The 15,697-nt window shown below is 37.7% G+C and overlaps 1 protein-coding gene across 1 annotated transcript; it reads left to right on the top strand.

Annotated features, from left to right (window-relative positions):
* The first annotated feature begins 1,977 nt into the window (after positions 1 to 1,977).
* Positions 1,978 to 9,402, top strand: LOC140667176 (uncharacterized). The gene is made up of 2 exons (XM_072894933.1): positions 1,978 to 2,073; positions 9,307 to 9,402. The coding sequence occupies exons 1-2, from the start codon at positions 1,978 to 1,980 to the stop codon at positions 9,400 to 9,402; spliced, it is 192 nt and encodes a 63-aa protein (XP_072751034.1).
* The last annotated feature ends 6,295 nt before the right edge of the window (positions 9,403 to 15,697 follow it).

Genomic DNA, 15,697 nt, shown 5'->3' with positions numbered 1-15,697 from the left:
TGCGTGTACCACTGACAGAGCGATCCGCGCGCGGAACCCGATACGGGAAGCCGGAACACCGCGACGAAGATTGCAAAAGAGTGCAAGCGAGGAAATCCGACTCTTGGACTCGCTGCGCTTGCACTCCGCGCGAGTTGAGCAACTCGACCGAATTTTAGCACGGTCACTCAACAATATAAAAAACCTACCCGCGCTCAAACGCGCGGGCAGTCGTCAAGTGAATCAAGAATAACCATAACTGCAGCGGGCAGTCGCGACAGTGAATTAGACTTATCGAGAGTTGTACCAGCCAGTCACGAATTACGCAATCTAAGTGCATCGATAGTGAGGAATCGAGCATCCGACAACCGAGCGTGGAGGAAGAAAAGGATCTTGTAAGAATTATAGAATTAAAGGACGCATATCTGTTAAAATAGACTACGTCATTCCACCCCACGTCATTGAACTCCTCTGGTCCGTTCCTTTCGGCAAATCCCGAACCCGTGTCGCTCCCGCAGCGGCACAACATTTTATGTTTTTTATCTTTCTTCTTTTTTAAGGATTGATGCTCTATATCAGGTTCTGTGATACATCTTGGTGATTTTGTACCTTCAAATATCTGCAGCTTTTTCTTTAATACCGATATCTTTTTTGAAATACAGTGTACATAATATTTATAAATATTTATAAATAATATATTTATTATATAATTTATTGTAATAATTTATTATAATAATATTATATAATATATAATAATTTAATATCAGAATAAAAAAAAAATTATATTACTACATTTAGAAGTTAAGTTTCATAAACATATGTATATAAAACCTTTATAACTTACGGGAAACTTCAATAATTAGACCGATTAGATCATAACATGGCCATCCTCCAGGATGTTCTTTTCTCATATTTCGCCATTCAATAGGCACACTTCGAGTTAAATCATAATTTCAAGAGAGAAAAATCATAATAATCAAAATATTTTATCCATTCAACTGGAACACCTGGTGTATACGTATCATCTTCAATCCACTTTATAAGAGCATACAATTGATTTTTTGCCATAATTATGTAATATTATGTTAAACGTTTCTTTATTAAAGAAAAACAGAGCAATGATTAATAAAGAAAAATAAAAGAAGTGATTTGTATTGTGAATAAGAACATTTAGGTTATGAATTAGAGATTTGGAAACTCTTACTTTTTCAGTTCAATAAAATAAATTGAAATACAAATGTTCTATGTAAATCTTGATCACTAATATAATTGAATCACTATTAGTAAAATATTATAGCAAATACACAAGTAATAAGACATCGACAATTAGATCTAATAAAATTATATTATACTGACTTAGCGTAACGAATAACGGTTAGCAACGAGAGACACGCATGATCTATGCTGCGCGACCAATGGACCAATGGAAGTAAGTATATATAAAGTTTTCAATAAAAAATATTTAAAAAATTATTAGATTTATTAATAAATATATATGTAATGGAACTAAAAATGAATGATTTTTTTATACATCATCTCATACTAAATCTTTATATATCTCACACTAATCTTTATGAATTGTGTATATATGTTTATAAAAAAATATATAATTATTATCGTACAATAAAATTCTCGCTCTTACAGAATGTATTGGAAGAAACACAAATTAATTTGATGAGTGGATATCAAGTAAATAAAAATGAAAATTTTATTGTCTCTATGGATATACAAAATGATAGTGAAGTACAGAATGTAGGTCAGAATGAGAAAGATAACTGTTTTTTGACAAATAAAAATAAAGAAATAAATATAGAAGAAAAATTAGAAATAGAACTAAATAGAAATAATACATTTAAAACTGATAACAATCAAACAGATACATTAATCATGAATGACAATTTTAATGCAGATATTTCATGTAATACTTCAACTCATGAAAAAAATCATCATATTACTCATCGATATTTCCAAAATGTTCTTAGTAAAACACTACTAGTAATGGCAATTAAATTGCGACATTCTTTCACATACTCTGCAGCTGAGGATATATTGAGACTACTGAATATGACCGATTCAAATTCTATTTTTACGTCAAAATATTTTTTGAAAAAAATAATTAATACGTACTCAGACTATTTAACAGTCCATAATAATGATAAATGTAGCGCATATATATGGTAAGTACAAAGTAATAATATTAATAATGTCATTTTTTCATGTCCTCAATGTCATAAAGGAATTAATGAGAAAATAAATTTAGTAGCTAGAAATACATTTTTGCATCTATCGCTTAAAAAACAATTAAAAGATTTTTTTGAATTGTATGGTCATCAATGTTTATATTTAGAAAGAAAAAAGACAAATGACTATGCAATAGAAGACATTTATGATGATGATTGTTACATAAAAAGAAATGCAGCAAATATGATAAGTCTTAATTTTAGTGTAGATGGTGCTCCAATTTTTGATAGCTCTGCAAGCTCTATTCATCCAGTATTATGTACAATTAATGAATTAGCTCCAACAGAACGCAAAAATCATAATATTTACTAGCCTCTGGTTTGGCAATAAAAAAATTAAAATAAGTGATTATTTCACTCCGTTTGTAGGAGAAGTAAAAGAATTATATTATAAAGGCTTTAGTTATTATTATAATGGGAAAAAATATCATAAAAGAGTTCGTATATTGGCTGGTAATTATGATTCTGTAGAGAGACAACTTCTTCAATGCTCCACGCAATTTAATGGTGCATATGGTTGCGGGCTTTGTCTTAAGGTTCCTGAGTAATCACCGCGGCCATATTGAAATCGTGACGTCACAAGCGAGAAATAGCGAGAAATGATACCCTGATTCATATTGCGACTGACAAGTAAATAAAAACATATTTCAATGAAATAATACTACCAATCTCTTCAGCACACCTGTAAAAATGGACGGCTGGTAATCCTTTCTCCTGACAATTGATAAATAACAACTGTAAATTGAGTCCGAAATGAACCCTTGAAATGCGGAAAATCACGCGATTTGACAGCTGTCGAAAGGAGAGGAAAATGTTACTTTACAGTTTATTCCTTACACAGCTTGGCAGCCGTCCATTTTCACAAGTTTCATAAATACGTTGCACATCACAACACTAGCAAAAAGCAAATAATTACGACGTAGGTCGCAACATAAATTGCGCTGTCATTTCTCGCTTCAGACATATTTCCCAAAAGAGAGAAAGAGACAGAACTATATGTCGCCACCGTCGACATCGAAGTTTCGCGGCGAGTACTCAGGAGCCAGTAGATAGTATAAGAGAGTTCTAATACAGGGATCTGAGGGGGGTGAGGTAAGCGGGGGGGGACAAATGTCCCCCCAGACTGAGGGGAAAGGGGGAGGTACCAAACGTCCCCCCCGATTGAGGGGGAAGGGTGGTAACAAACACCCCCCTGATTGAGAGGGGGGAGGGGAAGGGGAAGGCATACATATGGTTCCGTACGTGGAGAGAGTGTCCTCTCCGACTGACTGCGGAGGTCTGATGGTGAGAGAGAGGTATGTCAACTGTTATAGATAAAATAATCACCCCACTCTGTTTATCCATAATGTATATTTGCAATAAATAATTACGTTCGCAACGTGGTAGAGGGAGACGGTGCGATAGACGTTCGCAACGCGGTAGAGGGAGAAGGTGCGATAGACGTTCGCAACGCGTTAGTGGGAGACGGTGATATAGGCGTTCGCAACGCGTTAGAGGGAAACAGTGATATAGGCGTTCGCAACGCGTTAGAGGGAGACGGTGCTATAGGCGTTCTATATAGCGTAGGACAAGAAGAGTATGACGTGGTGTGAGAAGGAAAGCGCTGTATGTGTATGACAAAGGAGTGCATGATGATAGGAAAAGGAGGGCATGATGGTAAGAAAAGGAGAGCATGATGGTAGGAAAAGAAGATATGGGTGCAAGAGAAAAGAATAGAGAGGAAGAAGGATAGCGAGAAGGAGAGCGTGTTATGGGGTGCGAGAGAAAGAATAGAGAGGAAGGAGGATAGCGGAGGCGCGATAAGACGGAGGCTAAGGCGTACGCGAAAAAAAAGATAATTTTTGCATGTTAAGTTTTTTATAATGTTAAATGTTATCTTATTAACTAATTATATCTAATACAAAGGCAGAAGAATGGGATAGATGATGAAGGTGGATAAGTAATAAATATATATAAGTTTAACATAAATTTTATTTAAAAAGTGTGTATGTATACATATAAAGTGTGTGTGTATGTATGTGTGTTTTAAAATTAAAAAAGAATAGAAATTGTAATAGAAAATTTAAAAAATTAAAATAGTTATATGTTTAAATATAAAAATATAAAAAAGAATTAAAATTATAGTAGAAAATTTAAAAAATTAAAAATCTGTAGGGGCGATGCGCCATGGGAATTCGTCATAGCTGCGTCTGTAACAGGAAAGGAAACATTTTTATTAGTATTTTAAAAATATTTTCTAAAATGATAAAAATTATAAATACTCACAATCTATTCGGAGTCTCTCTCATCTGACGACCTGGAGTCCTCCTGCAGAGTTTCGGGGAGCCACGGTTCCTCTGTCTCCCACACCTCATACGGAAGCTCACCAAAGAGTTTCCGCAAACAAAGACGATCCTCGTTAAACTGAGGAGTTACCTCCTCACACCTCCGGTTCTCGGGAGTGTCACCCATGCGTAACAATAATAGTTTGTTTGGTTTTGCACACATAAGTCCTCGGTGTATGTGCGACACTTACACAATAATAATAATAGTTTTTGTAGTATTCACACAAGTCTTAAGTCATGCAAATCGGACACATATTGCAAGGTAATATTTGAAATAATGGAGTTCGACACTCGCTACAAAATAGTCCGAGTATTAATGCGTAAATATTAATCGAATGTTCCCGCACAGCACAAATCTCATCAAAAAGCCATTCTTCTAAAACACGATGCGCAGAAGTATGTGCCATCTGCAGTTGCATAACAAAAATATATGCAGCACATCCTGTTAGTTCATTATACGAATTAATTTTCGGTAAGTCCAAATCACGATTGATTCTGTTCTCGAAAACACTTTCATCACTTTCATAGTCACTGTCCGCTAAGCGTTGTACTTCAATGTCCAAATCACCCTCTTCGTTAGAATTGTTCATATTAATATCACCATTATTTTCGATAATATCGAAACCGATATTTCCAATATTGGCGTTATTGTCATCATCATCACTAGATAGTTCTAAGAGCGGCACTTCAATGTCGGAGTCTTCTTTATTGGAAATGATCATAAAATAATCATCACCATTATTTTCATTCATATTCGTAAGACACACGCGCAACGCACAGATTTACTCGCGACACGAGCACAATTCATAGATTTCCTCGCGACACGAGCACGTAATAAGCTTCTTCTTAGAGCGTATAGGAAAAAACTAACCACGCGCCACGCGCATTTATCTCAAATATATACACGAGATCCCATATCTCATCTCTCTCTAAATAGAGTATCTCTTTCTAAACAGACTATGCATATGATCCTATGAGAGGTAAACGTCTTTGTTTGACTGAGACTAAGAGAGCGCCAGGAGGAGGAGGAGGAGGAAGAGTCGTAGAATAAAATAGTGTGAAGAGAAACATTAATGTTAATAATAATTTTTTATTTTTTATTTGTTACAAGTATCATAAAGTATATCATTTATAGCACACGCCAACAATTCGCAATCTACGAGTGATCCGCTATCGAACGCGTCACTCTCGCGAATCGCTTTCACAGCATCATTTACATCAGTAATATTGTTACGTTGCAAAATGTTACAAAATTGTTTAAATTTTTCATTCACGAAATGTGTATTTTGACACAACCATGAATGCATATGATCGATACAATCTTCAAAATCGAATAATGTTTGAGGTTGCATATACAAAGACTTATTAGATAATGTTAATTTAATAATTCTCGATCCGTTTAATGCAATCATTTGGATAGATAGATCACAGATTCATAATGGTTGACTTTCAGTCGATTGTACATGTCGTTCAATGTCTGTACGTTTCTGCATCAATGAGTGCCAGAGTACGATAGGCAATACTAATCGATTACCTCGGTTGTCACCAAGTATCAATTTGACATACGACATAGCTCCAACGCTTATTCCAATCTCCAAATATTTGTAAGATGTCGGGGTTAAGATATATCTTCTCCCAAGTATGCAAACCGCACGACGAGATGAAACGCTATATAAAATATTAAAATATATTAAAAAATAATATTTAGAAAATAATTTTTAGAAAATAATTTTTAGGAAATAATATTTAGAAAATAATTGAAACTTACATTTTCTTTGATTGAATTTCACCGTTCTCAATCGGAATGTAAAAATTCATCTTGCTGGTTTCTTTTGTGGAGCACATTTTTTAGCACAACCTTATGCACGGACAACTGATGCGATACTAAACTATTGAAAGTACTGCGATCAATTTGTAATATCGCAAAACGTAATGAGGAGGAGAGTATTTGTGACGTAATTTTGCAAGCGCCAATGTAAGGCTGCTAAAAATTATTAAAAATCGCGTTCCCACGTGCTTTCTCGAGCGCCGTGTGTGGCTGCCGTATGATGAAATCGATTCAAATGTATACGACGATTGAAATATTCGGTTACAAATGTATACGGCAAAGCGTGAGATAAAATTTTTGGCTAAATGATAACATAAACAGACCGTCGACAGTACAGATGTTTGTGCTAAAGAATAACGCGCCGACAGTACGAATGTTTGCGCTAAAGAATAACGTTTCGCATGGTGGGTGGGCATTATCATGTATATTTAATTTGATTATAAATAATAAATATAATCCTATGCGTAGAGGATGTCATATTATATTACATTACCACGAAATATGTGTGAGATAAAGAGACGTGATATTATAGAAATGACGGATGTTTACACGAAAGAATAACGTTTTCGCAACGTGAAAAGAATATAACGATTAGATATAAATCAGAACAGAGAGTCACATCTCGCCATTATTGTCGAAGCTTGCACGGGTGTACCTTATATGTAAAAAAAAAATGGAGCAGGTTTTAACGCATCAATCCACCTTGATAAATTCGGTGGAGGAGTACTTTGCGTGGGAGGTGCGATGCGATGATTATATCAAGTCGTTGGAAGAGCAGAGTCGAATTAAACGATCGCGAATATCGATCGGATATCGACAATTGTTGATCGCAAAGATCGCGCGGCTCGAAGGACTGAAAAATGCGTTGCGCAAACGTTTCGTACACGCGGGTGCCGGACACAGCGCGCATCAAGCTGCACTATTTTGGCGAGAAATTGATACAGCGTTCGAGAACCGTATATCGACTGGTGCGATAATCAATAGCAATTATATCGAACCTCGCCAGTTTCTCGAAGATGCGAGTGATATTGTGCTCGAACATGTGCGAGACGCTATCGAAACACACTGCAGTGTGAAAGTGAATACTGTGTTTAACGGTGAGTTTGTGGCGGGTGAAAAGCACGACAATAAAAGTGTAAGTACAAAAAACTGTGAACTATTTCGTACATCTGATTTACGCGAATAGTACGAGCAACGTGTTATCGAGCCCATTTTAGCATCTCACGAAGAATTTCAAGAACGTGATAGTGGGTGGGCATTATCGCGTATACTTAATTTGACTGTAAATATAAATAAATATAATCCTATGCGTGCGGGATGTCATATTATATTACCGCGAAAGATAATGATGAAGCGAGCGGTAGTTAACGTGCGATCCAAAGACAGTGCATGTTTTGCATGGGCAGTGACTGCTGCTATGTATCCAGCTGAAAGAAGCGTTGAACGAGAATTATCGTACCCGCGTTACACGGATGTGCTAAATCTTCGAGACATTGAGTTTCCAGTGACTTTTAATCAAATTAAAAAGTTTGAAATTAACAACAATATTTCAATCAATGTGTATACCATCGAAAACGAAAATATTGTTCCTATTCGTCTTTCGGAGCAAAAGAGGGACAAGCACGACAATTTGCTCTACATTCAAGATGCGCAAGATATCGGACATTTCGCGTGGATCAAGAATTTATCGCGACTCGTGAGTTCGCAACTCAATAAACACAGTGGACAAAAATATATCTGCGATCGGTATGTATATTTAATATTATTGATTTTTTTCAAAATAAATATATAATTATTATTTCTATTTTTTATAAATGTTAAAATATATATATAATTATTATTTCTTTTTTATAGATGTCTACATTATTTTTATTCGAACTACAGTCACATACTGTAGACTGCGGGAAGATGAATGACTGCGCTATTCGATTACCGAGCGATAAAGATAAGTGGCTCACTTTTAACAACTATAACAGGAAGGAGCAGGTTCCTTTCGTCATGTATGCCGACCTGGAATGTGTTTTGAGAAAGACGGACAAAGAAGAAGAAACAGAAAAAAATGTATACCAGCATCATCAAGTGTTTAGTATCGCTTATTATGTACATTGCTCGTACGATAATTCGTTATCCGCGTATCATTCTCGTCGCGAAGCCAATTACGTTGCATGGTTCACCGACGAACTTAAAAATTTGGCGCAACGTGTAGAAAATATTTTAACAACCAATGTCCCCATGGTAAATTTAACGCAAAATGAATGGAAAGAATTTCGAAGTGCGACTCAGTGTTATATATGTGAGAAACCATTCGTAGAAGATGATACGCGCGTACGCGATCATTGTCATTTAACCGGGCGGTACAGAGGTCCCGCGCATTCAAATTGCAATCTAAATTATAAGGAATCCTTTTATATTCCAATTATTTTCCACAATTTATCCGGTTACGATTCACATTTTATAATCGAGGAAATAGCCACAGCGTTCGAAGGAAGAATCGATCTACTTCCGATAACTAAAGAAAAATACGTTTCATTTACGAAAGATGTTAAACTTACGGAAGACAATTCGCGAAATCACATTAAATTACGTTTCATCGATTCTTTTAAATTTCTCACAACAAGTCTCAACAAATTAGCATCTTTTCTCAGTAAAGATAAATTAAAAATTTTACAATCTGAATATCAAAATTTGCGGGTAGAAGACTTTGATCTGTTAACGCGAAAAGGTGTCTTTCCGTACGAATATATCGATTGTGTAGATAAATTGCACGATACATGTTTACCTCCGCGCGAATTATTTTACAGTTCCTTGACCGATGACACAGTATCTGAGAGCGATTACGCGCACGCCAAGACTGTTTGGAACTGATTCTCCATTAGAACGCTAGGCGAATATAACGATCTATATTTAAAAATCGATGTCTTGTTATTAGCCGATGTTTTTGAAAATTTTCGTGACAATTGTATCAAGAGTTATGGGCTCGACCCTGCGCATTACTATACTCTGCCCGGATACACGTGGGATGCCATGTTGAAGCATACAAATATTAAGTGTGAATTGCTCACTGACATCGATATGGTAATGTTTATAGAACGAGGTATACGCGGTGGTTTGAGTCAATGTTCCAACAGATACGCGCGTGCTAATAACAAGTACATGCAGTCATACGATCCATTGAAACCGTCATCGTATCTAATGTATTTCGATGTAAATAATTTATACGGATGGGCAATGTGTCAACCTTTGCCTTACACTAGTTTTCAATGGGTCGACGATATATGCAATTTTGATCTATCATCGATCGCGTCCGATTCGCCTACAGGCTGTATCCTCGAAGTCGATCTCGAGTACCCGCAACATCTTCACGACGCGCATACTGACTTACCGTTTTGTCCGACGCGTGACAAACTACCCGGCAAAAGAGAGAACAAGTTGCTCGCAACCTTATACGATAAGAAACGATACGTAATATACTACCGCAATGTAATCTGCAGCAATGTACGCGACACGGTCTTCGCGTTAAAAAAATTCATCGCATATTACAATTCGCGCAATCTCCATGGTTACGTACATATATTGAATTAAACACGCAATTTAGAACAATGGCGAAAAATGATTTTGAAAAGAATTTATACAAATTAATGAATAATGCAGTTTTCGACAAAACGATGGAAAATGTACGCAATCGCGTAGATATTAAACTTATAACAAAATGGGACGATAGGTACGGTGCAGAGGCAATGATCGCGAAACCAAATTTTCATAGCAGGAGCGTTTTTTCGGAAAATTTAATCGCTGTGGAATTGCGTAGACTCGAGGTGAAGTTTTACAAACCAATCTATGTAGGTATGTGTATACTTGATGTATCCAAGATGTGTTTGTATGAATTTCATCACGATTACATGATTCCAATGTATAAAGAAAAATGTAAAGTCATGTACACCGACACGGATAGTCTCATATATCACATTGAGTGCGAAGACGTGTACGAGAATATGAAGCGCGACATCGGCAAGTTCGACACGAGCGACTATGCGATAGACAATGCGTACGGTATACCGCTCGTGAATAAAAAGGTACCGGGTCTGATGAAGGATGAAAACAACAAGGTATGATAATGACAGAATTTGTCGGGCTTAGAGCAAAAATGTATGCGCTAAAAGTAGATAGTAAAAAGGATACGAAAAAGGTAAAAGGTGTCAAGAATAGCGTCGTCGCGAAAACGATAACATTTGACGATTACATGCAGTGTTTGAACGAAGGAATTGAAATGACGCGACAGCAATCGAGTATAAGATCAAAAATGCATAAAGTATATACCATGCGGCAGAAAAAAATTGCTCTAAGTCCACACGATGATAAAGGTATGATACTTTAGGTATATAATACCTAAAAGTATCGATACGCTACCATGGGGGCATTACAGAATACCGTTGTAAAAAAGAAAAAAGTGTATATATTTGAATTTCAAACACTTCGCCTATTTTAAATTTTGCCGGCGCCGCAATCTTTACGTTGCTGTAACCGTATTTAAAAGTTTCTCCGCGACGGCTGGAGTAACATCGACAGGTCTCATACCGATAGTGCGATGTTTTTGCGTGTTGTACTCTTCAACGAGTCTCGATAGTTCGTCGATCCACTTGTAGTTTCCATTGAGCGTAAACATTTGCCACATTTTATTCTTCAAAGTACGATTGAAGAGTTCCACGATCGAAGCTTTCATGACGGAATATGTCGAATAATTACGATTAATATCGTGTTTCTTCATGAGGTTTTGTACATTTGCATTGTAAAATTCTTTTCCTTGATCGGTTTGAAAATTTTTCGGACATCTCGCATCGTCTCGAATTATCTCTGCAATCGCATCGGCCGTCTCGCTTCCACCTTTACTCTTGAGCGGTACGACCCACGCATACTTGCTCAACACATCGATAACAGTGAGTATGTAATTGTATCCCTTGTTGACTCGAGCATACGGACGCATCTCGACGATGTCGGCTTGCCACAGATCATCGTATCCCCGCACTATGACGTGTCTTCGGGGAAAATTTTTTCTCGCTGGCGTGTGCAGCTCGTTTACCAATTGCCGTCTCTCCAAACTAGGTTGATTCTTTGTTTTGTCAGTTTTTCTCGATGGTTGTTTGTTATTTGCTTTTTTATCACTCATTTGCGTTTATCGTCCTTTAATAACCGTTCTTTAAGTTCCGTTTTTTCTATGTTTTTTCACGTTTTCTGATCCGTTCTTAATCCGTTCTTGCGTTGTTCACCGCCGTCCTTCACCTATTTGAAAATCGTTCTTGACCCGTTCGCAACCTTTTTCACAGTCGTTTTTGACTCGTTCATAGCCGCTTTTGACCCGTTCGTAGCCTCGTTCACAGACGTCTTTCGAACGATCGTAGGAGTTCTTGAGTTGTTTGTAACCTTGAGTGTAGCCGTGAAGAACGTGTTTGTAGCCTCGTTCGCAGCTCTCCTTGAGATGCTCATAACCTCGTTCGAGGCTGTTGTTGCTGTTGTTGCTGCTGCTGCTAGGTCGTTCACTACCACTGCCACTCATTGTAGTTAGATAGCAGTTTGGTAATTGTTCGTAGCGGTTCGATAATTGTTCGCAGCCGTTCGATAATCCTTCGTAGCTGTTCGATAACCGTTCGATAGCCGCTCCTAACCCGTTTACTGATGCTTATTCAGGTTGATAGCTGTCTCTGAGTTAGCGTTAGCCGCACGTTGAAGTTTGTTTAGCGCAATCTGTAATGCTCGCACGTCCTTCTCAAGCGAAGTAAGCTTCTTGTCTGATTTTTTCTGTCGATTCATTAATCTTTTAACGCAGGACTGCACGTACAATTTGTTGACGGCATCGGTGTCAGCCTCAGGTTGCGCTACACGGCGAATCTTACGCGACCTCGCATCGAAGTCTGTAACGACGCGACACAGAGCGTTTTCGTGCACATAACTTTTTATCAATCTATCCCAAGAGCCGTTTGTACCGGTTGCATCATTTCTTGAATCGAATAAGCCAAATTTGTTGATAGGCATTTTTTTTTTCCGACGCTTCGTAAAGTGTCACGCGACGCTGATCGACTGATTAGTTTTGTCGATACATCATTCAATTTATAATAAGACCATCTTCGCGAAGTTCTTCGATAATCGACATGATTTCATTGTCGTGAGCATTGTTACCGGCTCGACGCGAAGCATCCAGTAATCGCAGACGATCTACCAACTCGTTTGGATCGTTCCAATGCACGTAGTCGATCTTATTGTCGTTTAGAGTCATAGCGCGCGGTAGTATACCTTTTCCAGCTTTTCTGCTAGAAAATAACGGTGCAATTACATTTTTATACTTATATCTTTTAGTCCCTAATACTGGATTATGTGCTTTGTTCCCACGTTTATGCGCATTCGTCGCTAGTAAAATACTTTTATATTTAAGCAAATCATCTTCGGTGTATATTTTATCGTCGGGGATTTTTTTGAAAATTAATTCATAGAGACCCGGCGTTCCCGTATATTTTACTTCACTGATAATTATATTATCATTTTTGTCTACGTCAAAATGTTTATCACCGAGGATTATTCCATCGTTGTAAAACTTAATGCCGTACACATAATCCATAGCTTTATCTTTATCTTGATTCATAACAGTTAATATATATTTTTGTCCGAGTGGACCTAAATGCTCTCGAAATATGTTTACACCTGCGGACATTTGCAATTCACGTTGAACCGTTGTACCAACGAATCGGGTGTGGTTTCAAAAATTTCATCGACGGGTGGTTGCTCTTACGATAATTGACGCGGTTGCGCAATTTCTATCTGAGTAGATGTGTCCGGTATCGTTCGTCTTTGATTCGGTGTAGAAGTTATCGGCAAATCATGAGACGTTTAATCGTTTTTGCTTTGAGCTTAAATCATTCAATGAGATTCTTGGTCGTTTTTTAACTTTAATAATTTTCTTTTCCACATGGTCTTGTTTGAGTATATCGAACGGCTCGATTTTCGATACGTCGGATTCTACATCGATGGTATTTTAAACAAACTGTTTTAGAGGCTCGCTAATCGGCTTAAACTGTTTCTCCAACGCTACATCTTCCTCAATTTTACCAGTTTTTAACGCGCGATATTTTTTGCGAATTGACTCGCTCGTCTGTACAATTTTTCGCGCAATCTTTTCACGATCACTGTTATCACTCATGGTTTTTTTTTATGTAGACGTTGCTCTGTCAACGTTTTGATAGCAACTGATCATTTTACGGTAATTAATTAAAACCTCTTCTGTAACGTCCATTGCTCATTGAACTGTCGTTGTCAATTACTAGAAATCCATATTTGTGCTGCCAACATTTTTGGCATAACGCGCTAAAATCATCGTACGACATGTCAGTATTTACATGATCGTTGTACACATGTCGCAAGTTTGTACCGTCTTGTTTAAATAAAATCAACAGATTAGCATTGTCGCGTATAAGATGCTTGGGTATCTTGGCATACGTTTGACAGAGATAGAAACAATCGACGCTTGAGTGTCGACCCATTGAGAAGTACTCTCTTATCGTATCTTGCTTGTCGCATGCCACGTCATCGAAGATAAAAACCGAATTCGGAAGCGCCTCTCTCGATGGAATGACATAGCTGTTATTAGAGAACGTAAAGTAACCAATTTCATCTATCGATGATAGTAAATTTTCCAAATATTGATATTTTGGTTGTTGAAGCGATTTTGAATATATGTATAAATTTTCAAAGCGTATGCCGTTTGGACTTTCTATCAAGCTTATCAACAAGTTAGTTTTACCACAATTCGAAGCGCCGCAAATGAGACCGCGTATTGTATTCGGTAACATTTTTCCATGTTTGTGTATTTCTTTTTCAGGCATTAGCCTATTGTCAAAATTTTTTACTTTAATTATCGTTGGTTGTAGCACGAATCGCATGACTTGTCTAATCAGACTTAACGATACTTTATGAGGAGGAGGAGGCTGAGGAGAGCCTATTTATAGATGCGCATCAAATCGAAACCGCTCAGTATCAAACATGTTTCTTTCACTGTCGGATGACTGTGATATTCTCAATCTTACCTCAGAACAGTTGCAATATATACCGAAGATTATTTTATTGAAACAGTTTGGTCGTTACGTGGAACGTCTGTGGGATAAACTTCCGGAATACATAAGGCGGATTTGGAGGTTCAGACCTATCGTCGCTGTTTCGAACATTACAATCGACCGTGGCAACGAACGCACATTGACGGTCCAGCGATGATAAAAGATTGTTACGAATGTCAGCGAAAACCGTAAGAGGCTGTGGTCTGTTGAATCGCGCGATAAACGCACTCCCTATCGAATTACATATTCCTGGATATCAGTTTTGCGGACCGGGAACTCGTTTACAAGAACGATTGGTTAGAGGCGATCGAGGCATCAACCCATTGGCGTGTCGTGAACACGATTTAGCTTACTCGCGAAGCAACGACCTCGGCGAACGACACGTAGCGGATCGTATACTAGCTGCGAGGGCGCGAGAACGTATTACCGCGAAAGATTCGAATTTTGGCGAAAGAGCAGCCGCCACGGCCGTTTGGACGGTCATGAAAGCAAAGACGAAAATGGGTATGGGGATGAAAAAGTCGTCGACGAAGAAAAAGATTGCGAAAAAACGAATACTTCCGGTAGCGAAACGCGGGGGCGTATTACCGATTCTACCAGTGTTGGGTGCTCTCGGATCTCTGATTGGTGTAGCGAAGATGGTAAACGACGGAAAAGCTACGCAACGTCAGTTTCAAGAGATGCTACGTCACAATCGCGCCATGGAAAGTCGCGGATTGTATCTCGCGCCATACAAATACGGACGAGGAGTCTCAATGAGAAAGAAGAAAAAAAAAACGTCAAAGAGACACTAAAAATGCCAGAGGGTGCAACTACCAAAGTACAATTGCTGCAACTAGCAAAACGTATGCGCAATCCGTATTTTAGAGGTGTTTTTATGCGTGCCTCATTACCGATCGGCGGTATATATCGAAACGAGAGCGGCATCATAAATTTGGATAACGCTAAAGGCTCGGGTACCCACTGGGTAGCGTATGCAAAGAGAGGGAATCGCGCTATATATTTTGACAGTTTTGGCAATCTTTGCCCGCCGAATGAATTGATACGATATTTAAATGTGTTAAAAATAGATTATAATCATACATCCTATCAAACTTATAATCAAAGCATCTGCGGACAATTGTGCTTGCAGTTTCTCCGAACGGTCGATGCACGCGAATTTAAATTTTAACACATACACATTATATGTATGAAAACACATTTTGAATAAAAATTATATATTAAATATAT

Source organism: Anoplolepis gracilipes, chromosome 6 (genome assembly GCF_047496725.1).
Source record: "Anoplolepis gracilipes chromosome 6, ASM4749672v1, whole genome shotgun sequence".
Classification (NCBI taxonomy): domain Eukaryota; kingdom Metazoa; phylum Arthropoda; class Insecta; order Hymenoptera; family Formicidae; genus Anoplolepis; species Anoplolepis gracilipes.
This window is presented reverse-complemented; position numbering and strand designations above follow the sequence as displayed.

What these genes read in the sequence shown, in the direction of transcription:
- LOC140667176 (XM_072894933.1), top strand. Translation starts at nt 1,978, where the DNA reads ATGGCAATTAAATTGCGACATTCTTTCACATACTCTGCAGCTGAGGAT. An exon ending in CAAATTCTATTTTTACGTCA is followed by an intron (nt 2,074 to 9,306) that starts AAATATTTTTTG and finishes TATTAGCCGATG; the next exon opens with TTTTTGAAAATTTTCGTGAC.